The following is a 16827-nucleotide window of genomic DNA, read 5'->3' as shown; positions in this document are numbered from 1 at the left end:
CCAGGCATGGTGGTGCATGCCTGTAGTCCCAGCTACTTGGAAAGCTGAGGCAGAAGGATCGCTTAAGCCCAGGAGTTTGAGGTTGCTGTGAGCTAGGCTGATGCCATGGCACTCTAGCTAGGATGACAGAGTGAGACTCTGTCTCAAAAAATAAATAAATAAATAAATAAATAAAAGTAAAGAGAACTCCCCTTTCCCAAACTCAACTTTTCCTCAGCCCATCTGAAGCTTTGTCTTAGTTACAGCCCTTTCAGATGTAAGTAAGAGGAACCTGCTTAAGCTAGCATTAACAAAGTTTCAACTGACAATGAGGATACAGTGATATTTTAGGAATTCCTAAGGGAGGACTTCAGCTTGGCCCAGAAGGGACTGGGAAAGGGAAAGCTGTCAGCAAGCAAGAACACTCCTCTCTTAGGCTACCTCTGTTTTCCCTGTGCCTCTGCCTTACTCCATCTCTGTATCTCTGAGCACTTGGAGGAAGAGAGTGGTCCACACCTTCTGAGTTTTCATGAGCTCAGGTCAAGACAAACCCAGGACCTCTTAGTTTCAAGTGTGCTCCCTATCCAGTCAGCTAAGGCACAGGGCCAGGGCTCTGTAGAACAAACATGGCCCCAGGGACCACCACAGGGCTGCCTAGAGGAGGGGGTTCTTGGGCAGACACCTCAAAAGATGGCTCCTACAAGGCTCAACTGGCCTTCAAGTCAAGGAAGCCTTGTCTCCTCTTTCTCCCTCTGCTGCTGCCCAAGTGCAGGTGCTGGACATCAACCAGGCAGATGCAGGGATCCTGCCCCTGGACTCGTCCCGGAAGGTAGAGGAGGCCCTGACATGCGAGCTGAGCAGAGCTGAGTTTGCTGAGTCCCTGGGCCTCAAGCCCCAGGACATGTTTGTGGAGTCCATGTTCTCTCTGGCTGATAAGGATGGCAATGGCTACCTGTCCTTCCGGGAGTTCCTGGACATCCTAGTGGTCTTCATGAAAGGTGAGGGAGGAGGGAATGATCATCCAGATAGGAGAGGCTGGACAGGGGCTGGGGACTGAGGCTTGGAGTATGGCTAACCTGCCAGAGGTGGGGAAGCACTGGGGCCAGGTCTCCAGCCTTGGCAGACATCCGGGAGTGCCCAGGCAGGGGTCAGGAAGCAGAGTGACCTCTTGCTGTGTCTAGCAGTGGGTCATCACATGGGTGTGAGGCCCTTTCTGGCTAGCCTGAGGGCTTGGGCAGGCAGGCTGGGGCTCTCCTCACGGAGTCATCCTTCTCCTAGGCTCCCCCGAGGAGAAGTCTCGCCTTATGTTCCGCATGTATGACTTCGATGGGAACGGTCTCATTTCCAAGGATGAGTTCATCAGGATGCTGAGGTTGGTCTCTGGGACATCCAGGAGAGTGGGCGAGGCCAGGGACTGCCAGGGGAAAGAGGGGGTTGTGAAGGAGCGAGCAGAAGGGTAAAGGTAAGCAGGGGCCCCCTCCTTACCCACATACCAAGAGACTGTTATAATTAGCAGGGAGCTTGGGGTTTTGCCAGCTGGGGCCCTTCCATGTAGGCGCTCAAGGCCTGGTGGGATGGTCAGTGGGCCCTGTGTCAGGGCCTGATGGCACCCCTGCCCCAATCCCAGGTCCTTCATCGAGATCTCTAACAACTGCCTGCCCAAGGCCCAGCTGGCTGAGGTGGTGGAATCCCTGTTCCGGGAGTCGGGCTTCCAGGACAAGGAGGAGCTGACATGGGAGGACTTCCACTTCATGCTGCGGGACCATGACAGCGAGCTCCGCTTCACACAACTCTGCGTCAAAGGTGGGGCAGCCTGGCAGGCAGGGTTGACTCATGCATTAGGCACAGTTGGCACAATGCCCACATACTTTTAGGTGTCCACAGAAAGGTTAATCAGAAGAAAAAAGGAATAGCATAATAATGAATATGTAAGAATGCATCCAACCTGAATTATATTCTTCATATCAATAATTATAAAATATAATTTTTAAATTATTTTTTATTTTTATAAAGGAAGGGACCCAAGAAGGTGAAAATGCCTAGGGCCTAGGAAAGTCATAATGCAGCCCTGCTGGTGGGGCAGGTAGGGTCAGGATGGAATAAGGGATGGTGGCTGGAACTCTGCTGCCCTTGGCTCCCTGCCAAAACCACCTGTGCCTGGTGCCCAGGGCAGGGGGGAGACAGTGTCTCCTAGACCATATGTCCCTCAACTGGGGCATCTCGTTGTGAGGGTGGGGTGATAGCTCTTGTGTTATGTTGCCACTCTTGCTGGCTGAGTGCTCAGTAAATGTTTGCTGAGTACTTGAAGACCCAGTACTGTTGTCCTTTCCCCTACTTCCTGCCTGGCCCATGGCTGACTCCAGTGGGTGGGGGCTGGCATCAGAGTGAAAAAGGGGCAGGGGGGCAGGCAGGGAGTCTGTCTGTGGCCTGCTCTCAGCTGGTATGGTGTATTCTCGGCTTAGGATTCTTCCTGGGGCATGTTGAGACCAAACCCAGCCTCTCCCAGGATTATAAGCAGGAGTGGGCTGAGCAGCCTCAATGGCAAGAGGGGCAAGTTAGACGAGATGTAGGTGAGCCTCTGGTCAGAGCTTCCCCTGGGGATAAGGAGAGCTGGTGGAGAGGAGACCCAGTACTCTTCATTTTTCCCAGGCAGCCAGGGCAGCAGGCACTTGGGTCTGAGGGCAGGGCCAAGGGAGGTGCCTGGAAGTGAACCCAGGACACAGAGTCCCAGGGACATCCAGCACCTGGGGGTGGAGGGTAGGACCAGGCTTGGGGATTAAGGATTAAGTGAAGAGTTAGCATGGAGAATTGTTTTATTTTGCTTTTAAATGTTGTACTTTATTGTTTCCTCCAGATTTTATTTTAAAAGATTTTAAATCTGCAGAAAAGGAACAAGAATAGTACAAAGAAACATTCCTTCATCTTTCACATAGATTTGCTGTTTGTTCCCACTTTGCCACATTTGTTTGCTGAACCATGTGAGAGTACAGAAGTCTATACTTTTGTTTTAAACACTGTGATTTCATTCAGTTCAGTTTGCTTACTTTCGGCCTTGGCTATAGACCAGGGTCGTCTTCAGGCTTGGTTTGGCACTTGGAAGTAACCTGGAGATTCCCAGGCCTCCTGTACGAACCTGGATGTACATACAGCTCAGTCCTGCTCTGCCCTCCGTGCTCAGCCCAGACAGGAACAACAGGGTGGCTCCTGGGAGGATCCCCCGCTCCACAATATTTTCTTATGAACATTTTCAAACACAGAAAAGTAAAAAGAATTTTGGTGTGATCTCCCATATATCTACCCCCTAGATTCTACATTTAATTCTTGGAGGTTTTAAGCCGAAGGATCTTAAGCAGAGTTTTTGTGGCAGAACTGCCTTAGCAGGCAGGAAACATACAAGTTCCTGAACTCTAAGCCTGATACAAGTCTAGGAGTGGGACTGAAGGTAGACGCATTCTTAGGGAAGCCTGTCTGGCCAATTTTGTTTCAAGCCTTCTCCCAGCCCACCTGTGGCTGGCTCCAGCTTTCACTGGGGATAAGGGCACACAGAGGCAGAGCCTCTACTGGACTGGGACCCTCTACAGTGTCTGAACATGGGAAGGTGGGGGTCTTGTGCATCTGAGCCCTGAGCTGCTCCCTAGCCCACCTCTGCGTTGCAGGGGTAGAAGTGCCTGAAGTCATCAAGGACCTCTGCCGGCGAGCCTCCTATATCAGCCAGGAGAAGATCTGGTAATCCTGTCTGGGGATATTGGGAGGAGTGGATGGGGAGTTGCCATTTCTCTCCCCGGAATGGCTGGGATCAGGGCCACCACTAACCCATGGAAAGCCTTCATACAAATTAGAAAAAGGCACCCTTTACTCTAGGCAGACAAAGCCCTGCACCAGGGCAAGCAGAGAGCCTGCTGGATTTCAGCACTCACTCACTGCCTGGGCCAGATGCCCTGGTGAAGGGCACAGGCATATTTAGTGGCCTTGGCTGCCCCCCCCCCCGCCCCCCGGATCTGGCTCACTCTCTCACTGGGTCTCTGTGGGAATCCTGCCATCACCTTGCTGAGAGCTCTGATCCTTCCTTGGAAGAGTGGGTTTGGAGGCAGACCAGGGGCAGCCGGGGACCAAGTGGCTGGGATGGCCAGGGTGCTATTTCTTGCCATTGCTGTTCTAGTCCCTCTCCCAGAGTGAGTGCCCGCTGTTCCCACAACACCGCTGAGACTGCGTGGACACCACAGAGACTGCAGTGCCCCATGGATACAGACCCTCCCCAGGAGGTTCGACGGAGGTTTGGCAAGAAGTACGCCTGCCCTTTCCCTTAAGCCCTTTCATCCAACCCTTCAGCGACACACATCCGTCACTTGGAACTATGCTAAGCACTGGAGGTGCAGGCAGGATGAAGAGTTCCTGCCTAAGAACATCACAGTCTGATGAGATAGTCTGGCACACTGATAATTACAGTGTCTGCCTGATGAATGTTATAATAGTGGTTAAGAGCAGTGGGCTTCCAAACTCAAGGAACTGTCACCTGTGCCTGGGAGATCACAGAAGCCTTCATGGAGGAGGTGTCCCTTGAGTTTCCAGTAAAGGCTGAATATGGGGGCCCAGTGAGAGCTGAGAGCTACAGACTGGGAGGGGAGGGGCTACCTGAGTGTGAATGGACACCGGGGTAGATGGAATGCATTCCCTGGGATGAAATGACGACTCAGCAGGTCGTCCCTCCGTTGACAGTCCCCTTATGGAGTGCAGTATAGCCTTTGGGGTCTGAACCTGCTTTAGTGTGAGTCATTTGGTGCCCCTTCCTTGGAAGCAGTGCCCTTAGCAGGGCCCCACTAGCTTTGGGGCCGATGGAAGCCCAGGGCTAAGGCTTCCTGTCTCCCAGGGTGACATCTTTCCAGCCCCTGCTGTTCACTGAGGCGCACCGCGAGAAGTTTCAACGCAGCCGTCGCCACCAGACGGTTCAGCAGTTCAAGCGTTTCGTCGAGAACTACCGGCGCCATATCGGCTGCGTGGCCGTGTTCTACGTCATCGCCGGGGGGTTGTTCCTGGAGAGGGCCTACTGTGAGTGACATCGCTTATCGCAAGCCCAGGGATAAGCGATAGTCCCGGTGGCGGGGCCTACTGTGAGTGAAGGACAGCCACGGGGCGGGGCCTGTGATGAGTGACAGCCCTGGGGCGGGGCCTGCGGGGGCTCCGGCGACCAGGTGAGTGGAGCCTGCTTGAGTGAAGACTGTGCCAGGGAGGCCTGTTGTGAGTGGCGGCCGGCCAGGGCCTGCGGTCGGTCTCCGGTCTCTGCACTGATCCGCCCTCGCCTGCCTGGGCTCCCTCCACAGACTACGCCTTTGCGGCACACCACAGGGGCATCACGGACACCACCCGCGTGGGCATCATCCTGTCGCGGGGCACGGCGGCCAGCATCTCCTTCATGTTCTCCTACATCCTGCTCACCATGTGCCGCAACCTCATCACCTTCCTGCGAGAGACCTTCCTCAACCGCTACATACCCTTCGACGCCGCCGTGGACTTCCACCGCCTCATTGCCGCCACTGCCATCGTCCTCACAGGCAGGGCCTGGGTGTCCCCGGGATTCTCTCCATGTCCTCCCACCCCCTGCTGCCTTCCCCTCCTCTGAGAGCCCCTCCTCTCCGAGGCCTGCATTAGCTTTAATGTGAGTCTGGATGTCCTTATAAGGATGGAGCTGGCCAGGCAAGTGGTATGAAGTGAGCCTAGGAGCCCCTCACGGCCCCACAGGTGCCTCTTCCCACACTGGCCAGGGCACCTCACCGGCCTACAGGTGACAAGTTACTAGCACCTCAGACGGAGTGCACATAATGTGTTATCTTTCCCAGTGTTTATGTTTTAAAATATGGCTCTGTGAGAGAAACCAAAGGAATGAACTTCTAATGGTGTGATTTCAGACTCATATGCTTGTATTATGGATGGTGTTTAAATGGAGTGGGAAAGACCAAGAAGTTGATTAGAGGTCAGAAGTCCAATCCCCTAGGGTCCTTCTTCAGGCCCCCAATCCTATCTGGCCAGGGTCCTCCACCTTGGGCCACATGGGTTGAGCACCCCACTGGGCTGTCCCCAGCTCACCACCCCATCTGCTCTTCTTTAGTCTTGCACAGTGCGGGCCATGTGGTGAATGTGTTCCTGTTTTCCATCAGCCCACTCAGCGTCCTCTCCTGCCTCTTCCCTGGCCTCTTCCATGATGATGGGTGAGCGTGAGTGTGAGCATGAGCATGTGTGTGTTGTGGGTGGAAAGAAACAAACTCTTTTGGCCCAGAGGAGAGTGTCACCTTCCAGGTTATGGTGCAGAGAGTGTGTAGCCTGGGCCCCCAACCCCAAATCAGCAGAAGGGGAGTCTGGTGGCTAGGTTGGGGCACCTCCCCTGGAGGGTCTTCCTTGGAAGTCCCAGAGATCTCCTCTCAGGATCCTTCCTTGCTGTCTCTTCCACACAGATCTGAGTTCCCCCAGAAGTATTACTGGTGGTTCTTCCAGACCATACCAGGTGAGAGCCCTCCCTGCTCTGTGAATCTCTGGGTCTGACTCTGAGCTCAAGGCTCTGGGTTCTGTCTGCCATGCAGCAGCCCAGACACACACTTAGCTCTCACAGTGAGCCAGGCTCTGCCCTCTGGCCCTGGACACCCCTGGACAGTAGGAAATTTAGGTTATGCTGCATTCCAATCCTCCTCTCAGGAGCTTAGCTGGTTTCTGGCCTACTCTGGACTAGTCCAGTGGAATGCGAACCCTCCATTCTACCCTCACCCCAACACACACACACACACCCCTACCATGACAGTAGCTTTGAGAAACATTGTGCCCCAGCTGCATGGGGGAGGGACCAGGTTCTTAGTCAAGCCAGATAGAAGCCTCTGCTCCTTGTAGCATGTCTTGACAAGGGCTGTTTAGGGGCATATTCCTAACTCCCTATAATCACCCATTTTAGAGCTATTAGCTGTGAATCTATTCAAACTCTTCTTGAACTTATTTATATTTTCAGTCTGTTCCCTCCTTGGGGTAACACAATTTTCATACTAGCTCCTCTCTGTGAAACACTACATAGGTTTTTTATTTTTTTTAATCCTAAAACGATCTGCTTTGAACTTCATGGTGCTTGCTAATTCCTGCACACTGGGATTTAGTGGATAAGGCTGTGTTTATGCTCTCCTCTCCGTTCAGGACTTTACAGGCTTTGGTTAGATCCCTTCTTAACCTTTGCGTTTTCATACTGCTGGGCTCTAATCTTCCTAATTTCTGCCTCTCTCCTCCTTGATCACCTGAGGGACCATTCTCTGTCCTCCCACTCTGCCCTGGCTCCAGTATTATCCTTCTATATATCCGCAGCCTGGGGTCCCCTGTGAGAAGAGGAGCCTCCCACCAACTCTGGGTTGTACCCCGGGGCTCTGGTGATAGCAGGGACAGTGTGGTTCCACCAACTCACTGCCAGTGCCAATGCTCATGCTGTGTGCTGTGGCAGCAAGTGGAGCAGTGCAGGGACCAAGCCTTGACTCCATGAGGGCAGGGCCTGCAATTCCCAGTGTCTGGCCCATTCATTCATTCAGCACACATTTATGTAAGGGCCCTGGTATGCCAGGTCCCTGCATTAGGCACTGGGATTCAGTGGTGAACTAACCTAGCCCTGTCCCTGTTCTTGTGGACCTGAGAGTCAGGAAAGTGACAGACACAAAACAAATGATGACAGGGGTAAAAATGACCATGGTGACAAGGGCTATAAAGGATGAGTAGGGTCTGTTGAAATCAAGGTACCTGCAATAGCGGTGTGAGGGGAAAGGAACAGAGGAGGATGCTGGGACTTTCTTGCCCCCACTTTGGGCAGTGCAATGGAGAGCGGGCCCTGACCCTGGAAGCCTCACAATAGGCCTCTCTACAAGGCACTGCTCCTCTGCCCCTCCCCTTCCATGTTCACTCTGCAGGCCTCACGGGGGTGCTGCTGCTCCTGGTCCTGGCCATCATGTACGTCTTCGCCTCCCACCACTTCCGCCGCTGCAGCTTCCGGGGCTTCTGGCTGACCCACCACCTCTATATTCTGCTCTACGTCCTGGTGAGGGCTTCTGGCCGTGAGCCAGGCCAGCAGGGTATGGGCAAGACATTCCCAGGGAGGCAAGGGCCATTGAGACATTCATTCTCCATCCCCTTAGTTATTTCAAATATCCTCTTCACCTCTTGACATCCCTCTTTGAAGATGGAGATTATGGTAGGGGGCTCTCCATAGGCTAACCCAAACACGCCGTCCTCGGGAGACTGCCTTCCTGGTGTGGGTTTTGCAGTAGCAACACTGCCAGGCTGATCTGCATCCTCACAGACACCCCCATATCACTTCTGCCTAACCAGTCTTTGCCAACTTTGGATGGCTGGTTTTGGCTCCTGAGTGGACTGCCTGCACCCAGGGGAGCATCACTCTTTTTAGAGAAACTTATCTTAAATGGGTTCCACTTTTTTTCTAATCTTGTTTTGGGGGGCATTAGCCACACCACCCAGCTAAGTGCTACCTATACAGTAAAAGAGCTTGTCTAAAATGTCTTCAATTGGATTGCTGATGAATGGCTTTTTAAAACTTTACCTACCCTCTTCTGCTTAACATTGGGTCCTACCTTCCCTTCCTTCCCATTCCCTCCTTGCTCCTGTTCCCTTCACCCTCCCCTGGGTTTCTCATCCTGAGCTGACTCTGATTGTCCCTGTGTTGTGGCTCTGCTTGCCTGCCTTCCTCACCAACACAGCCTCCCAAAGGGCACTCTGAGGGCCTTGCTGGGAAGCTAAACTATGTCCCAAGGCCCCAGCTGCCCCTACCAGTTGATGGCTTGGCTGCCAGCATTCAAGGAGCCCAGAGCCCATATGGCTGCCCTCTTGATTTCCAGGCTCCAGGCAGAACTGCACACAGGCGTCTCCTTTGTCCTGAGACAAAGAAAGAGTACACCTTTGCCTTAGTCAGGCTGGCTCCTGTTGTCTGACCTGACTCCTCTCAGGTGCAGTTCTGTTCTTACTGAGAAGTAAGGTGTGTTTCATCTTGCCTGTGGCTCAATATTTCATGTTTCTAAAGATGACTACTCAGCTTTGGCTTAGGATGTTTTCTAGAACTGATGATGTTTGTTTCCAAAGAAATCTCTCCCTTCTTTGGAAGCTGTGGCTAATTTACCCCTCCCTCCTCATCTTCCCAGTCATGGGTGGAGCCCTAGCATCCTGGGCTACTGCTTCTGTTCAGGGTGGAGATGATGTTCTTCTTTCTGGTGTGATAAAGCAGCTTCTTTGAACCAGATGGGACACCCAGAAGACTCGCCAGCCTGGCTCCCTGAGATCAAGAGCCCTTTCCGACTTAGCTCTGGGTTGTGGGCATCACTGGGATTCCAAGCTACCCTTCCTGCCAGCAGGAAAGTCAGGGGCTCAGGGAGGCACAAGCCTCTCTGCTGGGCAGTCCTAGCCTAGCAGCTTAGGGGCATCTGCCCTCAGGAGAGACCAGGGCAAAAACATCCTCTTCCTTCCCACTTATCCCAGGTGTGGCTATTGACTTTGGGCAGAAAGAGAAGTTGCAAGGACCCCAGTGTAGAGCAGACCCTGGGAAAGGATGTCCAGGGCCCTGATCCAGGCTGCAGAGGGCAGGGCTAGCATATCAGAGGCTGAGCTGGCTGGCTGCCCCCACCACCCTGGCCCCTCAGCCAACCAGGAACCTGCAGCAGCTTTGTGGTTTAAAAGTAAAGCCAACACAAAATGGGGTTTATAAGCAGAGAAGTGTGAGGTCACCCTGACATTGTACTCAGCCTGGTTGGATGCTCAGAAAGCCTTGGGGGTGGGTGTGTACTCCACAATGAAAGAGGAGCTTGGGGAAAGCAGAGCCAGTTCAGAGAAGAGCTCAGAGAGGTTTAGAGGTTTAGGTTAGTCTCATGGGGAAAGTTTCAAGAATTTGGGAATACTCAGCTGGGAGAAGGCATTCCTGAATGAGGGACCAGAGTTCAGTTTAACACGTATCTGGTAGGGTCTACTCTATACTAGCCCTGTGTGAGGCCCAGCAGCAAAAGGGAAGACTCTAACCCCTACCTTAGGAACTTAGGATTTGCTGCAGACATAAGTGCCAAACGCATGAAATGATCAAAATGAACACACAATATAGGATTAATTGCTGAGTGAGATGTTCCAAACAGTAAGTTATAGGAGCTTATCGAAGGGAGTTTCACTTGGGCTAAACTGGTTAGGGTAGACTTCGGGGAGAAGAAGGGACTGGGGCCAAGACTTTCGGAGGGATAAGCTAAGCTTTGACAGGGAAGAGTGAAAACTGAAGAGCAATCCAGGTAGAAGGAAGGGTGCGGGCACTGGTGCAGGGGTGGGAATGGTGATACAATACTTGGGGCAGAGGGGACAGTCCTGGCTATGGATGGCCACAGGGCATCAGGTGGTGGAAGGACATGCTGAGGAGCTGTGGCTCAGTGAAGAGGCCACAGCACATGGCAGAGCATAGAAAGAAGAGCAGGCTTGGGCAACACTCATGACTGGGAGTGGCAGAAGGAATGGAGCAAGTGGAAGAGGTGGAAAGCAAGTGGTTCAAGAGACAAAGAGGGAGAACAAGTAGAGCACTGTTGAAGAAGTAGCCCAGTTGGTGCGGTCATTAGTGCTGCAGGCTGCCAAGAGTGAGAGGGAACATGGTCTGAAAGGAGACCTTGGGGTTTGGCCATTTGTGGGGCTGGGGTGACCCCTCAGTGGGCTGGTCCTAAGGAGAGGTGGAGGCGGAAGCGAGACTGACCCAGACTCAGGAGCAATCAAGTAGGAAGAAGGGGCCAAGTAGTGTCTGACCACATTAGACAAGCTTATTAGGGAAAGGATCAGAGCTGGAGGATACCTGTCAGTTATTTCATGGAAAGGGGGGACTAGTTAGGTGTTCTTAGCCTCCCAAAAGGAGAGATCAACTGGGAAAACTCCTTTCCCCAGCAGTTACTGAGTGCCTACCATGTGTCAGGTGGAAATTGCCAGCAGCTGGGAGTATAGTGGCAAACAGTCCCTACCTCTTCAGGCCAGTGGGGGAGACAACAGTAAACATGTAAATAAATAATTTACATTGTATTTATTATGTATAAATAAATAATTACAATTATTACCAGCAAATAATTGTGGATGATAACAAGTGTTCTGAGGGAGTTAACAGGCAGATGTGACGGAAAGGACTGCGGGAAGGCCTGCGGAGGTGGTGTTTCTGCTGAGACCTGAAGAACGAGCTGGAACAACCAGGGGAGCCATGGGAGCAACCAGGGGAAGGGCAGGGGGAACAGCAAGGGCAGAGGTCCCGGAGCAGAAAGGACTTGCCATGCTTGAGGAACAGGGACAGGGAGACAGCTGGTAGGCAGAGGTCAGAGTGCTGCACTGTAGTGCAGTGGGAAGGCCACTTAACCCTTTTAAGCTGGGGATGACATGATAAAATGAACTTTAAAAAGCCACACTGGAGACAGGATTACAGCAGAGCAAGGCCAGTGGAAGTAGGTCTTCCTGCATGAGTCCAGATGAGAGGCAACACGGCTTGGTCTAGGGTGGTGTCAGGAGCTGGCAAATAGTCTCATTCCTCGTGGAATGCTTTGGAGGGTGGAGCTGGGAGTGGCGAGGTCTGGGGACCTGGGAGAAGCATGGTCCTTAATGAGGTGGGGTTGGCTATACCAGAAGGGAAGGATGCGGGGTCTAAGGCCTGAGCTGGCCTCATACCCTGTTGTGGGTGCCACTGGGTCTGAGCTGAACTCTTTTCTCTATCCAGCTCATCATCCACGGCAGCTATGCCCTGATCCAGCTGCCACGTTTCCACATCTTCTTCCTGGTCCCGGCACTCATCTATGGGGGGGACAAGCTGGTGAGCCTGAGCCGGAAGAAGGTGGAGATCAGTGTGGTGAAGGCGGAGCTGCTGCCATCAGGTACCAGCCTGGAGGCTGAGGGAGCTGACAGGGCAGGGGCAGAGCCTGACCCACAGTCTCCTGGCCTGGCCCAGTGAGATGGCTGGGCCTGAGGCGGTGGGGACGAGGAAGCTGGTAATAAGAGCTCTTTGCCAGGGTCTTGAGCCTCTCATCACAGAAGGTGGGGAAGCCCAGGCCAGGCTGCCCCTTGCCCTGCTAACCACCAGCCCCAAGGCTGCCCAGCCCTCCTCAGGGTGAGCTTCTGATGTGGGGAGCCTTCCCTTGTCATAGTCCAGAGCAGAGCTGAGGCTGTGGGTGGGGGAACTCTCTGGAGAGTTGTGGGAACAACCCACATTGTTGCTGGGTTCAGGGCAGCAGCCTCCCACCCACCATCCCTCCCCAGGAGTGACCCATCTGCGGTTCCAGCGGCCCCAGGGATTTGAGTACAAGTCAGGGCAGTGGGTGCGGATCGCCTGTCTGGCTCTGGGGACCACGGAGTACCACCCCTTCACGCTGACCTCCGCGCCCCACGAGGACACGCTCAGCCTGCACATCCGGGTGGCGGGGCCCTGGACCACTCGCCTCAGGGAGATCTACTCACCCCCAAGGGGTGACAGATGTGCCAGATACCCGAAGGTGCCCAGAACCAGGCCAGATGTGCCACGTGCTCCCACAGCCCCTTAGCAGGCTTTGGCCCTGCAGCACCACACTCCCCACGGTGTTCCTCCCCTCCCCCCATCTGGAGACTGGTTGTTCCAGATAATGCCACAGCCCCCCTTTCCCCTCACTCCATAAAGCTGTCTGCCTTTCCCTGCCTCTCATTTCTGACTTCACAACTATGGTGGTGGCCAAGCTTAACTCAAACCCACTGCCCTCCCTATAGCTGTACCTCGACGGACCATTTGGAGAGGGCCACCAGGAGTGGCATAAGTTTGAAGTGTCCGTACTGGTGGGAGGGGGCATTGGGGTCACCCCCTTTGCCTCCATCCTCAAAGACCTGGTCTTCAAGTCATCAGTCAGCTGCCACGTGTTCTGTAAGAAGGTGAGTACCCCCGTTCCCCCAGTCCGTGGCCCCTTCCTCCTGATCACGGTGCCATCTGTGCCCTTCTCTCCTGCCTCTGTTCCTGGCCTCCCGGATCTGGGCAAGGGCAAGTTGGCCTGAAAACTAGGTGGGTGGCAGGTGGGGAGGTGTCAGGATATCCCCAGACCCTGAAGGACAGAATTGGTTTGCTGATGCTTTACAAAGACACTTCCCTCAGTTATGGGGTGCTCCATGTAGGATTTGCTTCTGGGAGTCCCTGCAGGCAGGGTTGGAGGGGGATGAAGAAACCCATTCCCGCTTACAGAGCAGGCCAGCATGTGGAACATATTGGGCTGGGAGAGAGGGAAGGGCATGCTTGGGGTGGGGCACAGGTGAAACTGGCTCACCCTCTAAGTGGAAGAGGAGGGGAGGTGACAAGGCAGGGCCAGTGGGCCGGGTTGGCCCCAGGAACACAGCCCAAGCCCGCAGGCCCCTCCACACTGGGTCCCTTCACCCCAGCCTGGACCTGGTGGCAGGCCCCTGCTCGTCTCCTTGGGCCTTGGTAGGTGAGTCAGGGGTGCCGGAATGCAGCAGGCAGAGGCCCAGCCCATAGGGTGTCAGCACTCAGAGGGTGACAGCTCCCTTCCTCTCCTCTGTCCACACCAGCTCTGCCTCTGCTTCTTAACCCACACAGCCCTGCTTCTCTCCCTCAGAAGTTGGAGAGGGCTCCCCCGGAGGGCAGCTTCCACCCCCAGTCTCTCTTGAGCCCATTCCCATCTGCCCCAGGCAGCTGGCTGGGTCTCCCCTGAGGCTGCTCTGTGAAATGCCCCTCAGCCTCTAGGTCCTCACAGCCTGAGCAGGGCACACTGCAGTGGTAGAACAGGCTCAGCAAGGGCAAGCTGCTTCCCACCTGAGGGAACCTCAGCTCTTTCCTTTTGCATCGCTTTGGGCTGTCACTTCCACCTCTCAGTGCCTGGGCAACTCCATCTCTGGCCTCAGAGCCTGGCCCTGTGGCCCACACACTCCATTTCTCTGGGCTCTCTGGGGAGGGGCATGAGCTGGTTGAGGTCAAAAGAGTTCTGTTGGTATGGGGACTCCTGGGACCTAGGAAGACTGAGTTGAATGAGTCTTGAGCTCCAGCTGTGTGTCCCCAGATCTACTTCATCTGGGTGACTCGGACCCAGCGGCAGTTCGAGTGGCTGGCTGACATCATCCGGGAGGTGGAGGAGAATGACTGCCAGGACCTGGTGTCTGTGCACATCTACATCACCCAGCTGGCCGAGAAGTTCGACCTCAGGACCACCATGCTGGTACGTCAGGGCTGGCCAGGCAGGGGAAGGGGGCCACCGTCTGAGCTAGGAGTTGACCCTGGCTGTTCCTGGCTGGACTATCTTCTACTGCCTTTCCCTAGTACATCTGCGAGCGGCACTTCCAGAAGGTGCTGAACCGGAGTCTGTTCACGGGCCTGCGCTCTGTCACCCACTTTGGCCGCCCCCCCTTCGAGGCCTTCTTCAACTCCCTGCAGGAGGTCCACCCACTGGTCAGTCCCGCTCTAATCAAAGTTCTGTTCACCTTTATCACCTGGGGTCTGAGCAAAGCTCCCAAACCTGCTCCATCAGGGAAGTAATCGGCTACTGATGAGAACCCATCCTCTGGGAGATGGTGAGGTGATGGAATGGAGGATAGGTTGGGGTCACCCAGAGGTGCTAAGGGAGGAGGCAGGCAATAGGAACTTGCCACCTCTGGAGCCATGATGCATTGTCCAGAAGGAAGAACTCAATAATTGAGCTAGTCCTCGCCATAAACTCAGCTACCCTCACCATTAATCCTGAGCCAGCCCTCCCCTAGACACTGCGCTAACCTTCACCAGGACTGGGCTAGCCACTGGTCTCATAAAGACTGTGCTAGCCCTCAATGAGACACTGAGCTATCCCTCAACTTGAACATTGATTAACCCAGCCCCTATTAGAAGATACTGATCTAGCACTTTACCAAACTGAGCTAGACTTATAAACACTGAACCAGACCTCACCAAGCATAGCACAAAGCAACCTTCCTCAGGAGCACTGAAGGAGCCCTCACCATGGGCTCTTGCTGGTCTTTAACATAAACACTGAGCTAGCTCTGCCTCTGAACAACAAGCTAGCCTTCATGTCTTCCTCCTGCAACAGGTTCGGAAGATCGGAGTATTTAGCTGCGGCCCCCCTGGCATGACCAAGAATGTGGAAAAGGCCTGTCAGGTCATCAACAAGCAGGACCGAACTCATTTCTCCCACCATTATGAGAACTTCTAGGCCCCCTGTCCAGGGGCTCTGCCCACTGCTCCGCTGAGCAAAGGTTTGGGCCCATACCTCACCTCTGTGCTTCCTGTTTCTGGCTGCATCAGCCTTCTGCCCCTTCCCACCTCCCAAACTTGGTCCAGGTGGCCATGTTTAGTCACCATGTGTGGGCTCAGGGTCCAGGCCCAGAATGTGTCTCAGCCTGGAGAAGTGGGGCGGGGGGCACTGTCTAGGGACTAGAGGTTAGGAAGTGAGGAAGCTATTGGTTTGGGGCAATTGCAGCCTCTTCTTCCAGACTAAAAAGAAAAACCTCAAAAGACAAGCTGCCAAGAGGTGTGCACACGAACGTTTGTGTATGTGTGTGTGTGTGTGTGTGTGTGTGTAGGGGGCTACGAGCCTAAGGATGAAGTGGGAACACAGATGCTGGCATCTTGCAACCCTCTCTATCCACAGACCCCCCTCCCCACTTTCAGAAGGGCTGGCAAATGCCTTGAGGAGGTAGAGGCTGGACCTATGGCAAGCAATTTACAGATCCCCCCTCAGCACCCCAGTCTAACAGCACAATTGATCTTCTCTCCCGAGTTTTTAGACATGCACTGTAGTCAGACCCTGGCCTGGGACCTATCTCTGCAGTGCTCCTCAAACCTCTGCTCCAGTAGTCTCCTTTACAAATAAATCACTTTTCTGCCTTTGGGGTTTCTTTATTCAGCCCCAGGACAGGGTGGGGAACCATCAGAGGAAACCACTCACCCAGCTGGCTCACCAGGCTGGTCCAGATGCCTCGCTGAGCTTGCCAGTATCCACTGAATAAAGGAACCAGCCCAAGGCCAGGTGCCACAGCTGGAGACACCTTCTCTGGCCCAGGGGTGCTCTTCCTGACTTCGGGCCTCTCTGTGAGGACCCTAGTGTGAGGCCTCCGAAGCCTGTATGGGAGGGACAGAGAGAGGGTATGGGGGGTTCTGGAGGAGGTGGGCTGGGCAAAGAGAAGAGAGGAGGGGGCGGAGCACAGCCGGAGCTTGTAGGGAGCCAGAGCAGCCTGGATGGCTCCAGGACCGCCGTGACTCCCAGCCCTTCTCTGAGCAATGGGACAGGGGGGCACTTATGCCTACATGGATCTTCCAAGCAGCGAGGAGATAGATGAGTACATCACCTAACCTCTTGGAGCCTGTTTTCTCATCTGCAAAACGGCTGGATTGTTCCCCAAGTCAACTCAAACATAGGGCAACCCCCTAGGAGGGAATTTCTGAAAGAGCACCCGATTTCAAGTGAGCCTTTCTATTGTCCCCACAGAATGTCTACATGTGTCAGATCACATACCCTCAATTTCGGGAAAATAGCCACTGGATTAGAAACTCCCAAGTCCTGTGATTCACACCACACTTGGGAGTTGCACCTTTAGGTCCTGGAAAAGGCCCTCAGACTGCACTCCCAGGGCAGCCGTCCCCCGAGGGGGTTCAGATCCGGGGGCCCGGGAGGGCAGGAGGGCGAGCCGGAGCGGCCTGACAGCAGCTCTGCCAGGCGGCCCAGTGGGTCTTCCGGGGCTGAGCCCACAGGCACGGCGGGCTCCAGCTGTGGGCGCCAGCAGGGGCGTTGCCAGGGGCCGCAGGCGGGTGTGGCCCCGCGCACCGGGCCTGTGGTTAGAGGCGCGGCCCCCAGGGGGCGCGCACGGCCAGCCCCGGCC

The 16827-nt window shown here is 54.5% G+C and overlaps 1 protein-coding gene across 2 annotated transcripts in view; it reads left to right on the top strand.

Moving 5' to 3' along the window:
• DUOX1 (dual oxidase 1) overlaps nucleotides 1-15835 on the top strand; it is a 32051-nt gene extending 16216 nt beyond the window's left edge. For both annotated transcript variants that reach the window (XM_069460565.1, XM_069460557.1), the window contains 16 exons: nucleotides 752-977; nucleotides 1258-1351; nucleotides 1607-1782; nucleotides 3636-3705; nucleotides 4139-4264; nucleotides 4847-5025; nucleotides 5298-5528; nucleotides 6083-6182; nucleotides 6426-6475; nucleotides 7902-8029; nucleotides 11714-11867; nucleotides 12250-12482; nucleotides 12730-12888; nucleotides 14022-14177; nucleotides 14279-14407; nucleotides 15039-15835. In XM_069460565.1, coding sequence (XP_069316666.1) covers nucleotides 752-977; nucleotides 1258-1351; nucleotides 1607-1782; nucleotides 3636-3705; nucleotides 4139-4264; nucleotides 4847-5025; nucleotides 5298-5528; nucleotides 6083-6182; nucleotides 6426-6475; nucleotides 7902-8029; nucleotides 11714-11867; nucleotides 12250-12482; nucleotides 12730-12888; nucleotides 14022-14177; nucleotides 14279-14407; nucleotides 15039-15161 — 2334 coding nt within the window. In that variant the 3' untranslated portion in view covers nucleotides 15162-15835. The remainder of the gene's footprint in view (nucleotides 1-751; nucleotides 978-1257; nucleotides 1352-1606; nucleotides 1783-3635; nucleotides 3706-4138; nucleotides 4265-4846; nucleotides 5026-5297; nucleotides 5529-6082; nucleotides 6183-6425; nucleotides 6476-7901; nucleotides 8030-11713; nucleotides 11868-12249; nucleotides 12483-12729; nucleotides 12889-14021; nucleotides 14178-14278; nucleotides 14408-15038) is intronic.
• The last annotated feature ends 992 nt before the right edge of the window (nucleotides 15836-16827 follow it).

This window comes from Eulemur rufifrons, chromosome 2 (genome assembly GCF_041146395.1).
Source record: "Eulemur rufifrons isolate Redbay chromosome 2, OSU_ERuf_1, whole genome shotgun sequence".
NCBI lineage: Eukaryota > Metazoa > Chordata > Mammalia > Primates > Lemuridae > Eulemur > Eulemur rufifrons.
The sequence above is the reverse complement of the archived record's forward strand: the minus strand, read 5'-3'. Positions and strand labels throughout refer to the sequence as shown.